The 18,407-nt window shown below is 57.5% G+C and overlaps 1 protein-coding gene and 1 long non-coding RNA gene across 2 annotated transcripts; one reads left to right on the forward strand and one right to left on the reverse strand.

The window, feature by feature from the left end:
• The first annotated feature begins 227 nt into the window (after window positions 1–227).
• On the forward strand, window positions 228–13,322 carry WNT6 (Wnt family member 6). Its single transcript, XM_023642352.2, has 4 exons — window positions 228–693; window positions 10,102–10,322; window positions 10,510–10,844; window positions 12,492–13,322. Exons 1-4 carry the CDS (start codon window positions 614–616, stop codon window positions 12,951–12,953), a joined length of 1,098 nt encoding a protein of 365 aa, XP_023498120.1. The 5' UTR covers window positions 228–613; the 3' UTR covers window positions 12,954–13,322.
• On the reverse strand, window positions 5,972–10,264 carry LOC138924555 (uncharacterized). The gene is made up of 3 exons (XR_011439491.1): window positions 10,135–10,264; window positions 9,129–9,205; window positions 5,972–6,244 (listed from the first exon to the last, which is right to left on the reverse strand). It is a non-coding gene; the product is annotated as an uncharacterized lncRNA (long non-coding RNA).
• Window positions 13,323–18,407: the final 5,085 nt, after the last annotated feature.

Genomic DNA, 18,407 nt, shown 5'->3' on the forward strand with positions numbered 1-18,407 from the left:
TCTTTACAGTCAACAAACCTGTCAAACGTCTCCCTTCCAGCCCGTCCCCCATTCCTCAGCTCCTCTTCCTTCCCGCTCTTACCCTTCTCCACCCTACTTCCCCGCCCCTCCTTGCCCCCGACTCCGGGCGGCGGCGGGGGGCTCCCAGTCCGCGAGAGGCGAGGTGAGGGGGCGAGGCAGGCGGGTCCCGCAGCCACGAGCGCTCTCGGGCCCCGCCCCGGGACCTCGCTCCCGCCCTCCGCTGAGCTCCGCGCCCGCCGCCCCGGGGCGCACGGCTCCCTCCCGAGAGTCCCGCCGCCTGACTGTCGCAACTGCCACCCCCACGGCCCCCCTGCCCCTCGCCCCCGCTCCCTCCCACCCCCGCCCCCGGCTCTGATTTCTTCTCCCGAGCGAGCTCGGCAGGAGACACAGGCGCTGGCTGCCCCGTCCGCTCTCCGCCTCCGCCGCGCCCTCCTCGCCCGGGATGGGCCCCCCCGCCACCGCCGCCGGAGCCATCGCCTCCCGGCCGCCGCTGCCGTCGCCCCGCGCGCCCTGAAGCCTGGGCCCGCGCGTGCACCGGTTGGCCCCGCAGTCTCGCCCACTGCCCGCACCGGCCGGCCGTAGAGCGGTCACGATGCTGCCGCCCGCGCCCTCCCGCCTCGGGCTGCTGCTGCTGCTGCTCCTGTGTCCGGCGCACGTCGGCGGACTGTGGTGGTGAGTGCTGCACCAGGCTGACCCCGCGCGGCTCCGGACGCTCGAGGGTGGGGACCTCGGGACCCATCGCGGGGCTCCAAACCGCGCTCCACTGCCTCTGAGCTCTACCTGCGCGCGGAGCCCAGCCTCAGGGCAGCTGGAGAGGTGCCCGGGAGGTGCGTGCCGCTCTCCTGCCGGCCTCCGCCAGGGGCACTTCTGATCCGCCACTTAGACGTTCTTAACCCCCCACCCCACCTCGCACATCCTAGCGTATTTCCTCCTCCCGTGTCCCACACCCCCCACCCCACCTTCCCCAGGTTATGCGCTCCATCCAGGTCACCAAGGAATTGGCGGGTGGGTAGGAGAGAGCTACCACGGAGAGAGGGGTAAGATCGGTAGTCTGAGATCCGAAGAAAAGAGTGTGTGATGGGGGCTCTGCATTTAGGGGAGACAGGCTGGACTTGGGGAAAAGAGAGGAGCAAGGTGGGAAGCACAGGCGAGGCAGGGTCAAACGGCTGCCTCTTCCTCGCCCCACTTTACCCACCAGCTTCTCTCTGGGCTCCTTCAGAGTGGGCAGTAGTGGGCAGGAAAGGGGGAGACTGAGTCAGGACCTTGACTTTCTCTACTTCCTCCTCCCCAAGCAAAGAGGAGGAAAGGCAGGAAAGGGACCCAGACACCCGGCCCTTGCAGATTTGGGGGTCGTGGATGAGAAGACGTGCAGCTCAGGAGGTCCTGGGAACCGGGGAGAGTCCTAGGGGAAGGGAGAGAGGCCGGGCCAGCCGAGGGATGGGGACGTCTTCCCAGACCTGGCCTCCAGACCTGGCCCAGCTGGAGCAGACACCTAGGCAGCGAAGGTTGCGAGAACTTTGAGTCTTGGGGAGTGGACAGGGGCTGAGAAGGTTGGGTGCCCGCTCAGAGATCCGAATCCCGTAGCCTTTTTTTTTTTTCCTTCCCAGTCTCCAGAGCAGCAAAGACCCGCCCGGAATAGCTCAGTGTTTAGAGAGGAGGGACTTGGACAATACCGCTGATGCGTCAGCCAATCCTAAGAGGGCAGGGGCTTGTCTATTTGCATATCTCCATGTCATTGGCTGGATTGCTCTACCCCCGGTCCTCCCCCACCGCCGGATTTGGAAGGAGGCGTGGCGCAGGCAGAGCCCTCTCTTCTAGAGGATCCAGAGCAGGATGCCCACACAGGGAGCTGCTGGCCGCGGTCCCTCTCCCATGATGCGGGAGAGACGTCCCTCGGGAGTGTCAGTGAGGGGGCAAATTGAGGATGACCCAGGTCCTGGCTAGGGAACATGCATCTTTTGATCCTGACTTAGCATAAAGCAGTAGCGGCTTTGAAATAGACAGACCTGAGATCTAATCTCGGCCATTTGTTAAGTCTGTGACCTTGGGGCAGTCGCTTCTCCCTGCTCCCCAACGTCTCAACTGTAAAATAAGCAAACAGTCCCCCTACTTGGCAGGCTAGTTAGGAGGATTAGGAGGGATGACCTACAAAATGACCTGACGTTGGAAGGTGCTCCAAAGATTTAAGTTCCCTCCTCCACACCCCATGTTCTCCTGGCTGGAGTCCTCACGTGTGAAAAGGGGGATTAATTTAAATTTAAAATCCAGGGCCCCAAGCAAAACTTTTTAAAGAGCTCTCTCTTGCTCCCCAAACACACATTTCCTAACTTTGCCCTTTCTCAAGTATGGGGACAGGGGTCTCTCCCTGGTGGTTGTCGCTTTCCCTTCCTTCCCACTCCGTTTGTCCAAATCATTCTCATCCTTTCAGTTAAAAATACCACTTCCACCATGAAGCTGTCCCTCTGTCTTTCCTCCCTTGCCTTCTCTGTGCTCCCACTGCACCCCATGCATTGGGAAACTATGCCAGTTACCACAATTTACTGACAACCCTCTCCTCTTGGCTCTCTCTTCCCTGCTCCTGGAAGGGACAGCCTTTGTCTTTAGGGCCCTGGGCTAAATGTGCAGGGGACAGTTTTGTGGAGTGTTGCTGAATTGCTTGATTCAGCTTTCTGGGGTTTGTATCTGTGGGGGTTCCTTTGTTCAGGAGGGGCTGCTGGGTGGGAGCCAAGCCAGAGGGAGAGAGACCTGGTCCCTTGGAGACTGACCCTGAAGCTGAGAAGCAGGGAGTGGGGGAGGAGGTAAGGAGGGCAGGTGTGGGAGAACACAGAGGCCTTCATGGCCACAGCTGCAGGGCGAGGCGGGTGAAGAGTGAGGGGCTAGGGTGATAAGGTGGACTGCCTGGCTCAGATGCTTCTCAGAGAGACCCTGCCTCTCCCCGCTGCCTTGGCCCCCTCCCTCTCTTCTGTCTGTGTCTGACACTTCATTCCTCTGGTCTGAGCCCAGATTCCCTTTCTCAGGATCTCTGAATCTGCTTGGTTACACTCGTGTCCCCACCTCACCCCTTCCTTCCATCATTGGGAGTGGGCTGGTGGGCCAGACCCAGCATCCCAGGTAGCCTGAGGCTCCTGCCACTCATCCCACCACCACCACCCCCCAACCCCGCAGCTTCATTTTGGCTAAGAGCTTTTTCAGACCAGGAGCCTCCGGGCTGTTCTCTGATGTCTAGGACCGCTTGCTGGCTCTCTTTTCCCTGCTTCTCAGAAAATGCTGGCCAGGCCAGAGCTCCAGCGGGAGGGAAGCAGCTGGACCCACAGCAGCTCACTGCAGCCCACTCTGACATTCCAGCAGCAGCCAGGCTGGGAGCAGAGAGGACCCCAGGAACTCTGAGTGGCTTGACAGTACTGGTTAGGAAAGCAGGGTCCTGGAGGGGAGTGGTCCAGGCCCTGGAATAGGCTCAAGGACCTGGCTCCATGTTCCAGAGAAATTTCCTTTCCACCTTCTTCCCCCTCCTCCTTCTTCCCAATGCAATGCATGCTTTCTAAACTCTGCCTCTGGCCTCTCTGTCTGTCTCTCTCCTGTCTGTAACCATATCTTTGTGAATCGCAGAATCCCAGATTCCAGGACATTGGCCAGGCTCCCTTGAGGTCATTTTGTCCAGCCCACTGCCTCCGGGCCACCCAGTCTATGCTCTGGACCTGACAGATACCGTATTGAGAGTGAGCACAGAAGGAGAGGCTATGGCTTCCTGGTCACCAGCTCCCACCCCTCTCACCCTCCCCCAGAAAGTTCTTCTCAATGTTCCACCCATCTTTATTTATACCTTCAATCAATGGATGTAGAAAATAGCCCACTCTCACAGAATAGCCAAATCAATCTCCCTTCTCTCTTCCTCTTTCCTCTGTTTCATATTTTCTATGAACGAAACGAGCCCTTCCCTTGTTCCACTAGGAAAAACACCACCCAGTCTTACTCCCTTCCCCCATCTCATCTTGCAGCCTCATCTCTGGCCCCACAGGGAGGCAGGGAAAGGACCCCAGCTTCTTCCTGATACCCAGGTTTGCAGCTGTGACCCCCACCGCAGGCAGGGCCTGGCCACCCTCTCCCATCCCGGCTTCATCTGAGGCCTCTGACCCTTCATGGGCAGTCCTGTTCCTGGCCCCCGCCAGGCTCAGGGTGGGGTGGGGATGGGGGTGGGGTGGCCATCCAGTCCCCCCCACCTCCAGCCCTCCCGCCTTGGCAGCTTCCCCTGGAGGGAGACAATGAGGCTGTGAGCAGAAAAGGGCAGGGGCAAAGGAGGCTGGCTTGATCTGGCCAGAGCATGCCCTGAGCCCACCAGAGTCCTGGCATGGTGACACTTCCTGGGGGGGCAGCCCCCTCCTGCCCCGTTCTCATCAGAAGCCAGGAGTTGGTGGGGGGAGGTCAGCGGGAGGTTTGATCACCAGGGCCCAGCAAGGGGGATTCCAGAATGTGTACTTTGAGGGAGAAACACAGCTGTGGAGTAGAAGAGGCGAGGGCGGGGCAGTCAGGCTGGCAGCAGGGCGCCCCGCCAGCCAGAGCAGGAGGCTCCTGGGGAACACAGAAGCCTGTCCCTGGAGACTGAGGCCAGTGCCCTCTAGCCTGCCTCCTTCCTGCCCGGGGTGGGGTGGGGCGAGACCTTGGGTGCTTCCCCGGCCTGACTGAGGAGGAGCTGAAGGAAGGAAAGGTCCTTTCCCCTTTCCCACCTGGCTTCTTTGGCTGGTTCCTCCAGCTCTGAGCCCTCCGTTCAATCCAAAAATTAGATCCAGAAAGGTCTTCGAGATCCTCCGGCCCAATCTTCTCACTTATGGTGAGAAGTCCAGCAAAAGCCAGGGACAGAAGGTGACTTGCCTGAGGCCACCCAGAGTGCAGTTAGCTGGGGGCTAGGGCTGGGAGTCCAGCTTCTGCTGAGTACCTCATCCTTGTGTGCAGTAGGGGGTGGGGGTCGGGAAGCGGGTACAGGGCTTTCCACAGGCCCCCTCTGCTCCCCCATCCCCACCCTCACTTGGGTGTTCCCCACCTGAGCATGGGAGAGCAGAAGGCACATGACAGATTCTCCTCAGGACATCCAGTGGATGGTCAATGTGTCTACTCCTTTGCTCCCACGGCTCTGACCAATAAGAAGCCCTCTCGTATGGTGGGATCTGTCAGGGAAGGGCAAGTCCCTGCCTCTCCCCAGAGCAATGAGAAGGACAGAAGTGTAAGGAGCTGGGAAGGGCAGTGTCCAAGACTGGGCAGGAGGCACCAACTGGGGCTGGGGGCAGGGGGGAGCGGTGGAATGGGGTGGCTGGTGGGCGGTGGGGAAGCAGGGGTTAATGGAACCGGGCATCACTGGCTTTGATGTGGTGGTTGGGGTGGGGGCAGGGACTGGGGGAGGGGGAGCAGTAATTACCGAGTTAGGCAGAGCAGGACAGGACAGGCTGGCGGGCACAGGCCCGGGCCCAGCCGCCTCAGCAGCCGTCAGGCAACATTTTTCTGCCCCTTCTCCACCACCCACCTCCCCCACCCCCGTGCAGCCCCCACCCACAGCCCCAGGGCTCACGGCTCCCTCTGCTGGCTCCTGGGAGGTGGGGGTCAGACTAAGGACCCTGGGGATCAATGTGGGGAAATAGAGGGGGCCGGCTATGAGACCTTTTAGAGGAGGCTGGGCATCCAAGGGGTCTGTGATCCCCTTGGCCTCAATCATGCCTCCAGGAGCGCTTGCTGGGGAAGAAGATGGTCATGGAAGGTGCTTCTGGTCCATAGGCAGGGCTGATAGGGGAGGGGGAGACATAGGGGTCCAGGCTGAGAAGTCAGGACAGAGAGTTGGAGAAAAGAGTGTTCTCAGGAACCCACCAACACCATCTGTACTCCGCCTGTTTGCCCCGCGCTGTGCAGGCCCAGGAGAAGGATACGGCTGTGAAGGGGAAGACGAAAAACACTTGTGCAAGCCACTCTCTGGACAGGCTCTTTTCATATGTAACCCGAGAAGGAGGCAGGTATTATTATTTACTTCCATCCTACTGCGGTGGAGACTGAGCCTCAGAAGGTTAAGTTCCATCATTCATTCCCCCAATCCTAAGCGTCGACCTCACGTGCTGGAGACCCAGCATCTCAGAACCAGCAGATAGCAGAGCCCAGATCCACAGTCCCACGGGCCTCCAAGCCCGAGCGTGCTCTGCTGGCGACACTATGCTTCCTTGTGAGATCTTCATCTTTGATGAGTTTTCTAATCGGAGAGATAAGACAAGAAAATATCACAAAATAATTACATCACTGGCAAGAGAACAAGTGTCCCCCAAATGAGTGACACCTGGAGTGAGGCAGCGGGGGGAGGTCAGCCAGGCTCCTTAGGGCAAGTGGAATCCCAGGTGAGCTTCGAGAGACGCTGGGGGGGATTTTGATAACTTAGGGGTTGGCTTAGGGGGTGGCTCTGAGTCCAGAAACGTAGTGATGTAATCTGGGATGGATGCAGAGCTCACCAGCCCTGGTAGGAGTGAGGGCCGTGTGGAGGATGGCGTGTGAGGCCACCTGAGGTCTTCAGATACCGCATGTGGCCATATCCCTCCAGCCTCTTTGGTTTCTAAAAGATTCCCCTAACTTTCTTGCAATAAGGATTCCTCTACTGAGTGGCCAGGGTCGGCCACCTCACTTCTCATATCGCTCACCTGTATACTGGGGGTAAAGTGGGTGGAGTGAATTAATTGGTCACTGGCATTCTCTTTGGCCTTCTAAATCTAGGGGTGGAAAGGTAGGTTAGGCCAGAACCCGGGGCCTCCAGGGCCTAGATCTACGGATGTTGCCAGTAGGATCTGTCTGGCCCCTGATGCCACCTCACTCCACTACTGATTCTACCAACCAAGGTCCCTTCCTGGGAGGAAAATCTTGGCACAGGCCAAGCCAGTTAGGATGGCCAGCCCTAGGCTTGTCCATTCTTGTCTGCATACTGATTTCCTTTGGGGCTAGCCTCCTTTTTTCTATGCCCAGGAATAGCTATTTGATTAGGATCTCTGATCCAACATATTATATATTATATATTTCCTACCACCACTGCGCTCCAGCCCGCAAAACATGCTGATGCTCCCAAATGGGCACATCTTCTCTGGGCTGATCCCAGGCCAGTGCTGACTCAGAGGCCCCAAAAGCAGAGTTCATTCCCTAAGGAAGCAGATGGGAAGGAAGCAGGGTACAGGAAGAGGGGAGATGGGGGAGTTATTTCTTGATGCGGAGTCAAGCATTAAAGTTAGAGGGGATGTGTGAGCCTCTCATGCTAACTCTTCATTTTTCTGAAGCCCAGAGAGGAAACTGACTTGCCCAGAGTGGCTCAGCTCACTCAGTCGACAGAGACCAAAGCTTGGAAGTGAGGCGGTGTTTTACCCAATGCCTCCCTGCCACTCCCCCTCTGGAGTTTCCTTTCCTGGGACTCGAGGATGGGAGCGAGGACAGGAGGGCAGGGAGCAAGCTGGTCTCTTGGGATTCTGGCTGCAATACTGCCCATCCCTCCTCCTGACCAACTCGTAAACAAATCTAGTTCCCAGGCAGCCAGCCAGCTTGAGGAGCCAGACCCAGACCAGGACCCGGCTCTGGGGCAGCCCCTCAACCCTGAGAAGGGCTGGCTCCACCTCCTGAAGGGCCGTGCCCTAATCCCTCCTCTATCTCTAGCCCCTGGGAAGCAGACAAGGGAGGTCGATGGTTTCGCCTTTCGCCCGTGGGTACCCCCACCCTCTCCTCCTTTTCTAGGGCAGTAGAGGGAGAGAAGTGGGATGGGGCAGAGTAACCTTGAGAAGATAAGGCCAGTCAACCTTGGGAAAGTAGGGAGTTAGCAGAGGGCAGGGTTGGGGAGGGGAGACTGGGGAACTTAGCAGCATAGCATAGCGGGGGTGGAAAAGATGAGTTTGCAGAGCCCTAAGCTCCTGGGCGGTGGAGCCGCGGACATGCAGGTGGCAGGGGCGGCGCTGGACAGCTGTGGGGAGGCCTGGTTCCCTGCCTCTGAATCCAGTGGGGAAAAGAAAAGATTCGAGGAAGCTAATTAGGAGTCATGAGTCACCTGTAGACTGGGGCCTGGGCTCAAGTGAGGACCTTCTCCTTAAATGACTCGTTCATCCATTCACTCAAAAAGACGTGTTAAATGGTATTCATTGTAGTACGATGGTAATTGTTCATAATATGCAAATTTCCCTAATTGGGGGGAAATATGAATTAAGCACCTAATAATCTGCCATGGGAGGCAAAAGAAAATGGCAGTCCTAACTCTCAAGGCACTCAAGGTCTTACCTACCGACACTGCACAACCAAACTGGAAGCTGCCCCAAATCCTTTTCGTAATGAAGTGGGATAAGCGGATGGAGAGGGGCCAGATAAATAGATAGACAATGAATGATTTTTGAAGGTCACTGGGCCACTGGGAGCCATCTTGGGCTGCCCTACCCTTGGCCCAGTCCCCACTGCTCCATCTGTCACTTCTCCAGGATTGGGAAGGGATGGGGCTGGACCTTCCCAGGAGACACTTCCAGTGATTGGCAGGTCCTAAGCACGGAGGAAGGAAGGTCTGGACTATAAGCCTCTCCACTGAGGAGAGAACCTTGGCTCCTGTACTACTCGGTAGGGATGACGACCATGACCTGTTAGGGTGGGGGGCTGTGTGTGGTAGGAGACCTTAAAGGACTCAGCTTACACATCTTCCTGCAACCGCCTCTTCCAGCATCTCACTCCTTGGTGTTGAGAAGTTCTACCTTAAGACCTAAATTCCTCTTGCTGTTCTTTAAGCACGTTGCATCTCATGGTTGTGGGGCCAGAACATGCCTGGGCAGCTTGTACTTGTGGAGCCAATGGGGACAGTGGGGTGGATGTGTACCAAAGCCAAACTGAAAAGTAGGCCACTTTGACCTGTGGCACACATCTGCCACCATTTTCTTCTGCATTTTCTATCTCCTGCTGCCATTTCTCCCCTCCCAGAGTCTTTTTCTGCCCTCTGCTGAAAGGTTTTTGAGTGGTCTCAAATTACCCTTGGCTCCCATTCATTCCTACAACACAGGGATCCTAGCCAAGCGTTCGAATGAGAGCAATCTGATTACAGGGGTTCCACGCAGATGTGAATACCCAGCTGACTTTACCTGCAGGGCTCTGGTATATGGAAACCAAACGGCAGCTCTCTCCTCAGGTGGAATGAAGGCCGGAAATGGAGGGATTTCTGAAAGTGGGTGGAACTTCCTGTGAGGTCTTTATTCACCAAGCCAAACAGCACCCCCTTCCCCAGTCAGCTGTGTCATCCCAGGGCACAGCGCTTGGCTTGCTACTGTCCTGCTCTGGAAAGGTCACAGACCCTGGAGCAGAAGAGTCAGTGTCACCTACTTGACAACAATGCTCCAGACACTCAATCCCCAGCCCCTTGCTCCTGCTCTCCAGTTCAGGGAAACAGAGGATGTCAGGGTGGGAGGGCCCACCTTAGAGACCAAAGCCCAGCCGGATTTTACAGACAGACAAACTTGGGCTATAGAGAGGGTGTGTGTGTGACTTTCCTCAGAACCTCCATTCCCTCGCCACTCTACCATCCCGTGGCTATCTAGATCCCCAGGATGGCCCCTGCCTTTCTAGCAACACTTATTAAGCTGACACATATCCAGTTTGTCGTCCACTGAGACCAGATCCTTCTCTGATAGTACCTACTTCTCTTTGCTATCTCTTTATGATACACACTTTCTTTTCTTTGATAGCCTTCTTTATTTCCCTTCTGTTAATTTCTTCCTTGTTTCCCTTTGGGCCAGGCCTGTTGAATTTTAACCTCGGCCTACCTGGTGCCAGCTGCCTTCACCTTGAGTCAAATTCGCATAGGAAATTATTAGTGAAGGTATGCACAGAAGGGTAATACTGAATCCTTGCTCGACATCAATTTCAGTCTAGAATCTAGTTAAGAGGGAACACAGGCATGGAAGAGAACCAGACAGGACAATCTCAATCTCAGTTGGTGGGGGTGGGGTGGGGAGGAGGCACGTGCCAGTTCCTGGCTGTGGGGTGAACAGAGCTCGTCTCCCTCCCCTCACCCCAAACCCTCTGGGTTATACCCTCCTTCTGTTCTTTCCTCCCCAGGGCCGTGGGCAGCCCCTTGGTCATGGACCCTACCAGCATCTGCAGGAAGGCACGGCGGCTGGCAGGTCGGCAGGCTGAGTTGTGCCAGGCCGAGCCAGAAGTGGTGGCTGAGCTGGCCCGGGGCGCCCGACTAGGGGTGCGAGAGTGCCAGTTCCAGTTCCGGTTCCGCCGCTGGAACTGCTCCAGCCACAGCAAGGCCTTCGGGCGCATCCTGCAGCAGGGTCAGTGCGGGGAGGGGAGCTGGGGGACCAGAGAAGAGGGTGGGCGTTTGGGGATGCTTTTCCACAGGTCTCTGGGCACCCTGCCCTGACCTTGTCTCCCAGCCCCAGGTCACACTGCCTCGCCCACCGCAGTCCCCCAGGAGCCAGCTTTGGTCCTGCCGGCTGACTGCTCTCCCTGCCCTCGCAGACATCCGGGAGACGGCCTTCGTGTTCGCCATAACGGCGGCGGGTGCCAGCCACGCGGTCACGCAGGCCTGCTCCATGGGCGAGCTGCTGCAATGCGGCTGCCAGGCGCCCCGGGGGCGCGCCCCACCCCGCCCCCCTGGCCTGCCAGGCACCCCGGGGCCCCCTGGCCCTGCGGGCTCCCCGGATGGCAGCGCCGCCTGGGAGTGGGGAGGCTGCGGCGACGACGTGGACTTCGGGGATGAGAAGTCGAGGCTCTTTATGGATGCGCGGCACAAGCGGGGACGCGGAGACATCCGTGCATTGGTGCAGCTTCACAACAACGAGGCAGGCCGGCTGGTGGGTATGCGCAGGAATGTGTAAGAGTGTGGAAATGTGTGTGTGGAAACGCGTGTGTGTGCAAGTGTGGGAATGTGTGAGTTGGTGTGAGTGGATGTGGGAGAGAGGTATGTGTGTTGGAGTGAGTGAGTGAAAATGTGTGAGGAAGTGAGGTGTGTATGTGTAGGAGTACGTTAATGGGTGTGCAACCAGGAGGTGGGAGGGGACCACTTAGGAAGATTGGCTCCAGGGGTGGACTGGCATGTGGGAGGTGAGGTGGCCAACCTAGAAGAGGGAGTCATTTGGGCCTGGGAGGGCCCGAGGTTGGTGGTCCAGTGGGTAGGGTGGGGAGGGGACACTCAGAGCAGAGGACTCAGGCCCTTTAGGGACCCCAGGTAGGGAGGGCATCCCTCTGAGACAGGACAGGTGGGACAAAGCTGGGAGTGGGTGGAGCTCCGGCTGCCAGGGCAGGGCAGAGGAGGGAGCCAAAGGCTGGGATGGAAGAAAGGAGAGAAGCTGGGGCAAAGGTTTGGGCTCTGGAGGTAGGGGAGCCAGGAGAAGTGAGAGAGGCCTGGAAAGGGGAAGAACAGGCCCAAGGGGCAAAGAGCTTGGAAGGGAGTGAAGGACACAGAGTAGATCCTGGGGGAGGTAGGGGGGGGCCAGGCAGAGGCCAGGAGAGCCGTGACAAAACCTGGGCACTTTGCTGGCTGCCCAGCAACCCCAGAGCAGGCCCTGCCCAGAACCCTGCAGCTTGCCCCTTTTCTCTGCAATGAGGACCCTAGGAGCTCCTGTTTAGGGACAAGAAGCTGTCCCATGAGATGCTTCCAGGAGGCGGTGGAGGGAAGGAGAGGGGCCCTGCAGGGGGAGGGAAACACACAAGTCTGCAGATCAGGTTGGCCCCTGAACTCTGAGCTTCCTGAGATGATCTTCCTGGGTCATCTGACCCCATAAATCTCTGGTCACGTTGTGATTCTTAGACCCCTGCTTCAGACCCAAGTACCAAATAAGGGGCAGGGTTCCTGGGTTCTGGTTCTCGGAAGCGGGTCACCAGGGGCCCTCCTGCACCCTATGCCTCAGTTCTGGAGTGCTCCAGCGACACCCACATACACATCCTGTGTCCTGTAGGGTTCGGGCCTGAGGCATCGGGCAGGGGGGTGCGAGGGACCGGAGAGGAATGTCCGGACAGGCCCACATACCTGTTGGAGAGGGTTGGGGAGGAGTGGCGGAGACAGACGCCCAGGCGGCCAGTTCTGCGTCTCTGCTTAGCGCTGCCTGGGGCCGTGAGGGGCAGGAAAGAGGGGGCCGGGTTGGCAAGAGGAATGGGGCGCGACAGCTGCCACCTCCCCCACTCCTCCAGGAAGACTCTCACCCTTGCCTTCCATTTTCCTTTCTCCCCCATCCCCTGGCTTTGTATCCGGGAATCTCTGCACCACATACTGTCCCCCACTCCCCATTTCTCCCACTCCTCCACCCTTATCATTCTTATTCCTCCTCGGGGCTGTGGCTGCCTTGATTTACTCCTTCCCACCTTGTGCTCTCCTTTTTTCTGGTCTGCTCTTTCCCCTCTTCTGTCCACCGTTCCCATCTTATTTTCTGATGGTCCTCTGGGGCTTTCCGCGCCCTGCGTCCCCCATCTGTCCCCATACGCTGCTCCTCTGCTCCCCGCAGGCTGTGCGGAGCCATACGCGCACCGAGTGCAAGTGCCACGGGCTGTCGGGCTCGTGCGCGCTGCGCACCTGCTGGCAGAAGCTGCCCCCGTTCCGCGAGGTGGGCGCGCGGCTGCTCGAGCGCTTCCACGGTGCCTCGCGTGTCATGGGCACCAACGACGGCAAGGCTCTGCTGCCCGCCGTCCGCACTCTCAAGCCGCCGGGCCGCGCCGACCTGCTCTACGCCGCCGACTCGCCCGACTTCTGCGCCCCCAACCGGCGCACCGGCTCGCCCGGCACGCGCGGCCGCGCCTGCAACAGCAGTGCCCCGGACCTCAGCGGCTGCGACCTGCTGTGCTGCGGCCGCGGGCACCGCCAGGAGAGTGTGCAGCTCGAGGAGAACTGCCTGTGTCGCTTCCACTGGTGCTGCGTAGTGCAGTGCCACCGCTGCCGCGTGCACAAAGAGCTCAGCCTCTGCCTCTGACCCGCCGCGCGGCTCTCCAAACGGCGCGCGCCGCCGCCTCTCGGCACCTGCGGGACCTCTGGTCTCCAGCAGGGGACGCTGTCCCGGCCCAGCTTCCCCTTGCGAAAGTCCCTCTCCCGGGCCTTTGTAAACTGTGAGGCAGTGGGGCTTGAGATACACGCCCCTCTTTGAAGGCCCAGGGCATGGGAGGGACCCCCGAGAGGCGTTCTGGGGGCTCTTAAGGGAGACTATACAGCCCCTGTGTTTCCTTGGCCCTCAGATGGAAACCAAAGAGCCAGTCTCTAGGCCTCTGGATGCCGGATGCCTCAGAACTGCTGGCCACGGGGTGGGTGGGTAAGTTTAGTATCAATAAAGATATTTAAACCAAAAGGACTGGGCCCACAGTTTTGGAGGGGCGCTGGTCTCCTGCGGGCTGCCATGGGGCCAGGCTCTGGAAGGAGTGTGTGAAGGGAGATGGTTTTGATAGAACTAGCATCTCAGGGGTCATCATCTGGAGTCCTTATCTCCCCCCCCCCCCCCCAACTAGATCCAGCTTTCCTGACAACCTTAGTAAAGAGTGCCAAATCTCTCCCTTGGCATTCTTGTTCACTCTTGTCACACATCTCGGGCCTGGATCTGCAAGCTGGGGAAGAACTAGCAACCCTCCTTTAAAGGAGCAGACTGAAAGCGGCCAGGGAGAGAAGACGAGAAGTCTCTGGACGTGCACTCAGCTCTCAGTTCATCCCTCATCTCAATTCCGGGGGAGTGTGACACCTTCATCTGCTCTTCTGTGTCTGTGACCCCTGGAGAATTTGAGGGGGTAGACTTTTAGGGCCACCCAAGCCCATAGGATTAAAGTCCTTTATTAACTATAGAATGGGATGAAAATACGTTATTAGTAACATCAGACTTTGTTACCACTGAAACTAACTTTGCCCCCATTAACATTGAAAAGGCTGCCCAGAACAGCATTTCTAATCACACTTGGAGGAAGACCGTGCAGAGTTGTCCCAAGGTTTGTCTTGGCACCTAACCACAGTTCCTTCCTTCTGGTTCTTTCTCGGGAAGCTGATGGTGAGGATGAAGGGACAGAGAGGAAGAGTTTGGGGTTCTAGGTTCTCCAGAGCTGAACATCATGTCACCATCCTCCTCCAAAGAGAATGGGGGAAGGTGTGGCCACACGGCTGGGTCTCAGAGCCTCCAGTCCTCCCACAGTCTACATCCTGCAGTGGGGAATGCCTCCCCATCAGGCATGGAGGGCAAGGCATCAGCTTTGGATTCAGGAGCTCTGGGTTTGAAGCTGGTGCTACTGCTTAGAGGTTTACAGTATAGGCCGTGTGAGCCTCATTTTTTTAACCTATACAATGGGAATATCATTCCGTTTCAGTTATCCATTGCTGCATAGCAAACAACCCCAAACTAATTACTTCTCATGAGTCCTTCAGCTCAGGAATTTGTCAGAACTCAGCTTGGTGGTTCTGCTCCTTATGGCAGAACTGTTGCCTATGGTCACTCACTTGGCTGCATTCTTCTCGGGGCTGGGCTGGGCTGGACAGGCCAAGGGGCTTCATTCATATGTCTAGTGCCTCAGTTTCTCCGGTGGCCTCCTTCTCTCCACGCGGCTAGCTTGGACCTCCTCACAGTGTGGTGGCCTCGGGGTAGTTGGACTTCTGACATAAGGCTGGCTTTCAAAATAGACTGTGCCAAACCTGAAGGCAGAAGCTGCAAGTCTCCTCTTCAGGTCCAGCCCTGGAAGTTACACGGCATCGCTGTCACTCCCCATGGGTTGACACAAGTCACAGAACCACCCAAAATTCAAGGGAGGGGGAAATAGACTCCACCACTCAGCAGGAGAGTGGCAAAGAATTTGTAGCCATCATAATCATCCCGCATCCTCATAGAATGGTGGGGAGGGCTTTTTTAAGATATGAGAAGCAATAATTTATGTTTAATAAATGGTGGCTACTGTGAGAAAGGGGAGAGAGCTGATGATTTGCAGGTGTTGGGCAGGCCCTGATTGCAAATGAAGATACCCAACTCAAACTAAGTTAGGTCGAAGGAATTAATTAACGCTATTATACCTGGGAAATCCAGGGCTAAGTCTGAATTCAGGCACAGCTGAACCCAGGGACTCAAATCACGCCATAGGTCTCTTTCTCTCTCTCATCTCCTTCCCTCCCCACTCCTCAATCTATTCTTTCTGTGTATCTCTGCCTCTCTTTTCATACAGCCTTCATTCTCTCCTGCTGCAGATAGACTTTCTCTATGTGGCAGCCCTATGCTTACATTCTTAGAGCTAGTGATCCAAAAAAGAACGGCCTTTCCAGCAGAAGTCCTAAGGAAGACCCTGGTTGGGTCAGCCTGGGTCACTTGCCTGAACCAGTAACAGTGTCCAGGGAGATGTACGACCATGCCTGGGATTGCCACCTGCCTAAGACCGCAGGGGATGGGGGCAAGGGAGGAGAGCAGACTTCTTCAAATGAAACAAGGAAGGAGGATGTGACAGACCCTAATCTTGGCTTCCAGTGCATCTGTCCTGCCCCCCACAATCCCCCTGCATCCACCTCTATGACCTAGCCTCAAGGATCATGTCAGAGCCCCAGAGTGAGGCTTGTATGGAGAGGGGGTTCCAGACTGCAGTGGGAAGGAAGTGGCATCTGGGTTTTCCTTCCTGCCTCCTCCTGGCTCCTTCAGGTCACATGCCTGAGCTTCATGGAAGTGTCATGGAGAATTTGGACTCAGAACCTCTCGATCCAAGGGGGCTTGGCTAACTTAGTGGGGGGGGAGGGGTGCTTTTAACTGGCATCGCGGGCCACATGGAGGAGAAATGAAGATCCCTAAGGGAGGGTTTATATTCACATCTTTGCCGTCCCCACAGCTCTGCGCTGGGTACAAGATTTAAAAAAAAAAAAAAACTTCTGCATTCTCCCAGGGACCACCAGAGGGCGCACAGAGTCCAGCTTCCTATTAATAGGATTGACAGGACCTGCAAGACATCTGGCGAACTGAGAGAGTGGCGGGCTGGAGAGGGTGGGATGAAAGGAAGCAGGGAGACCCGGGTGGACAGTTTGGGGCAGGCTGCTAGGGTTCCAGACTGTCTGGGACCTCTGGGCTGGCCCACACCTAGGCTGTGATGCCTGCCTCCTAGTCTCTACTACCAGCTCCTGGGGGTGTGGGATACGGTGGGTGATGCTGGATATATTCTCCCATGATGCCAGAGACAGAAACTGAGGCAGTGGCATGAACTGACACCACTCCAAGCAGGTTAAAAGGATTTCAGAAGAAGTCGTATGATACGGTGAAAAAAGGCCTAGTTTGCAAGCTTGACCTTGGTCAAGTCAGTTAATCTCTCTGAGCCTGTTTCCCTATCATGAAATGGGGGTGCCTGATAGCTTTTTAGTATATTGTAAGAGCACATTGCAATCTGTAAACTGCCAGGCATATGGTGGTGGTCCGTCTTCTGCAGCGAAGTCCATCAGGAGTCTGGGAGCTGCCTTCTGTGAAGGGTCAGAGTGATGACGGCCAGAACACCCCTCTTGACCATTATTCTGGCCCTCATCAAGCTCCAAGATGGCTCTGCACTCCTGCACTGCTGCCTGGGAAGGGGGCTGGAAGCAGAGCTCTGAACTGTACCCTCCCAGCCTGCCCCCCTTGCTCACCCAGCTGCTCAGCCCCAGGCAGTCTAAGCTATCAAGGTCCCCCGCTGGCTGAGTGGTGGGGCACATATGGAACTGGGGAGAGGGGGGAAGAGCACAGAGGCGCCCCAGATGTGTGCGTGACCACATCAGGAACAGCCGGAACTCAAGCAGATGGGTGGGGAGCCTGGCTGGAAGGCCCAGGATCAGCCTGAGGCTGAGGGCTCCGGAAGCATTTCTCCTTCCCTTGGATGACCAAACATATTAGGAGTTCGGGAGGCTGAAGCCCCACGCTATGCCCCCTTACCTTGCTGAGGGGTGCTGGTCCCTGAGACCTGGACAATAGGACAAAGCTCCCTTATCAGTCTGGGCTCCCTCCCTCTCTCCTGGGCTGGGCTGGGGCTGTGAGGGTCCCACCTGTTCTCACCCTGGTGACTCCCCCAGCCCTCCCTGCCCTGCAACGTCCTCCAGAGCTGCCACAGCTGGAACCATTCTCCAAGCAGCCTTTCATCCTTGGTGCTCCCCCCACCTCCAGTGGCCCCTGTAATTGTGGTCTCAGGCGGCGGCTGCGGGGGCTGGGGCTGGGCTGAGGGCCAGAGCCCAGGGCAGGGCCAGGGCGGGGCCTGGGGGCTGCTGATAGGGGCTTGCCCATGGCGTGGGTCATATGGGGCTGGGCCTCATCTCTACCCATGCCAAGGCCCTGTGCCTGTGTCACCTCCCTGGGCTGAGGAGAAGTGCCCCAGACTTGGGCACTCCTGGATCCTCAAGACAGCAGGGCAGACCACGCCTGAGTGCAAGCAAATCTTGGGAATCGTTATTTGCTTCCTGGGGTTTTCAAAGAAAGGGTCTTCTCCCTCTCCTTTACACCTCTACATTTCATGAACAGTGGAGGGTGGGGGAACAAAGGGACCCTCCCTCATGAGAGGGAGGCCAAAGGAAAAAAGCCCAGCCGCTCAACCAGATCAGCAGCATTTCCCAAATGCGGTCCTCATGAAAATCACCTGGGACACTGGTGGGAAATGCAGAGCCCCAGGCCTTTCAGCTGTGGGGGGCCCGGAATCAGTGTTTCCCACAATGGCCTACCCCAGGGGGTACAGATGATGCATGAGCACGGGAACTGCTGCTGCATGCACTAGATGAGGAGGAAGGGGTCCGTGACCTGGGTTACGAACCATTCCCTGTGTCACGTTGGGCCTGTCTCTAATCCTTTCTGTGTCTCAGTTTCCCCAAGAGCTAAGGGGAACATGACTCCCCAGCCCAGCTTGTCCTTGCTGATGCCCTCTCCACCCAGGCTCATGCCTCCTTCCTGTGATGAGTCTGGTCCTGCCCTGTCCCTCCGCATACCCTTCCTAAACTCCAATCCCAAGGTGTCCCTGGCCCTACAGCATGGTGGGAAGAGTGGGGAGGGCAGGGGGTGGCTGGGGTCAAATAAGGCTCTGGCTGACGCAGACTGCTTCCTGCCCCCGGCTGTTTTCCTCCTGTCCGGCCAGACTGCTCCCCCCACTCCCCACCCCCACCCCCAGCAGCCTCAAGCCCTTAATTCCTGGCAGCTGCGGTGGCTGCCGGCAGAGATGGGGGAAAGGAGGGGGACTATGCCGTCAGCCTGCTGTTGCTCAGGCAGCCCCCACCACCTGACAGTCTGGGGACAAGGAAGGCCCCACCCTGCTCCCCCAGTTCCCCAGGGATGGGTAATTCCAGGAATGGGCCCCTTTTGTCTCTGAGCCCAGAGGCTCGGGGAGTTTTGTCCTTAAACCAGGAGGGGCTCTCCTCAGAGAGAGGGGGCAGTGAGGGTGGGAGGGAGGCGTGTATATAGAGGGGGAGACCTGTGCCCATTTTACAG

The sequence above is a fragment of the Equus caballus genome, chromosome 6, assembly GCF_041296265.1.
Source record: "Equus caballus isolate H_3958 breed thoroughbred chromosome 6, TB-T2T, whole genome shotgun sequence".
Lineage (NCBI taxonomy): Eukaryota > Metazoa > Chordata > Mammalia > Perissodactyla > Equidae > Equus > Equus caballus.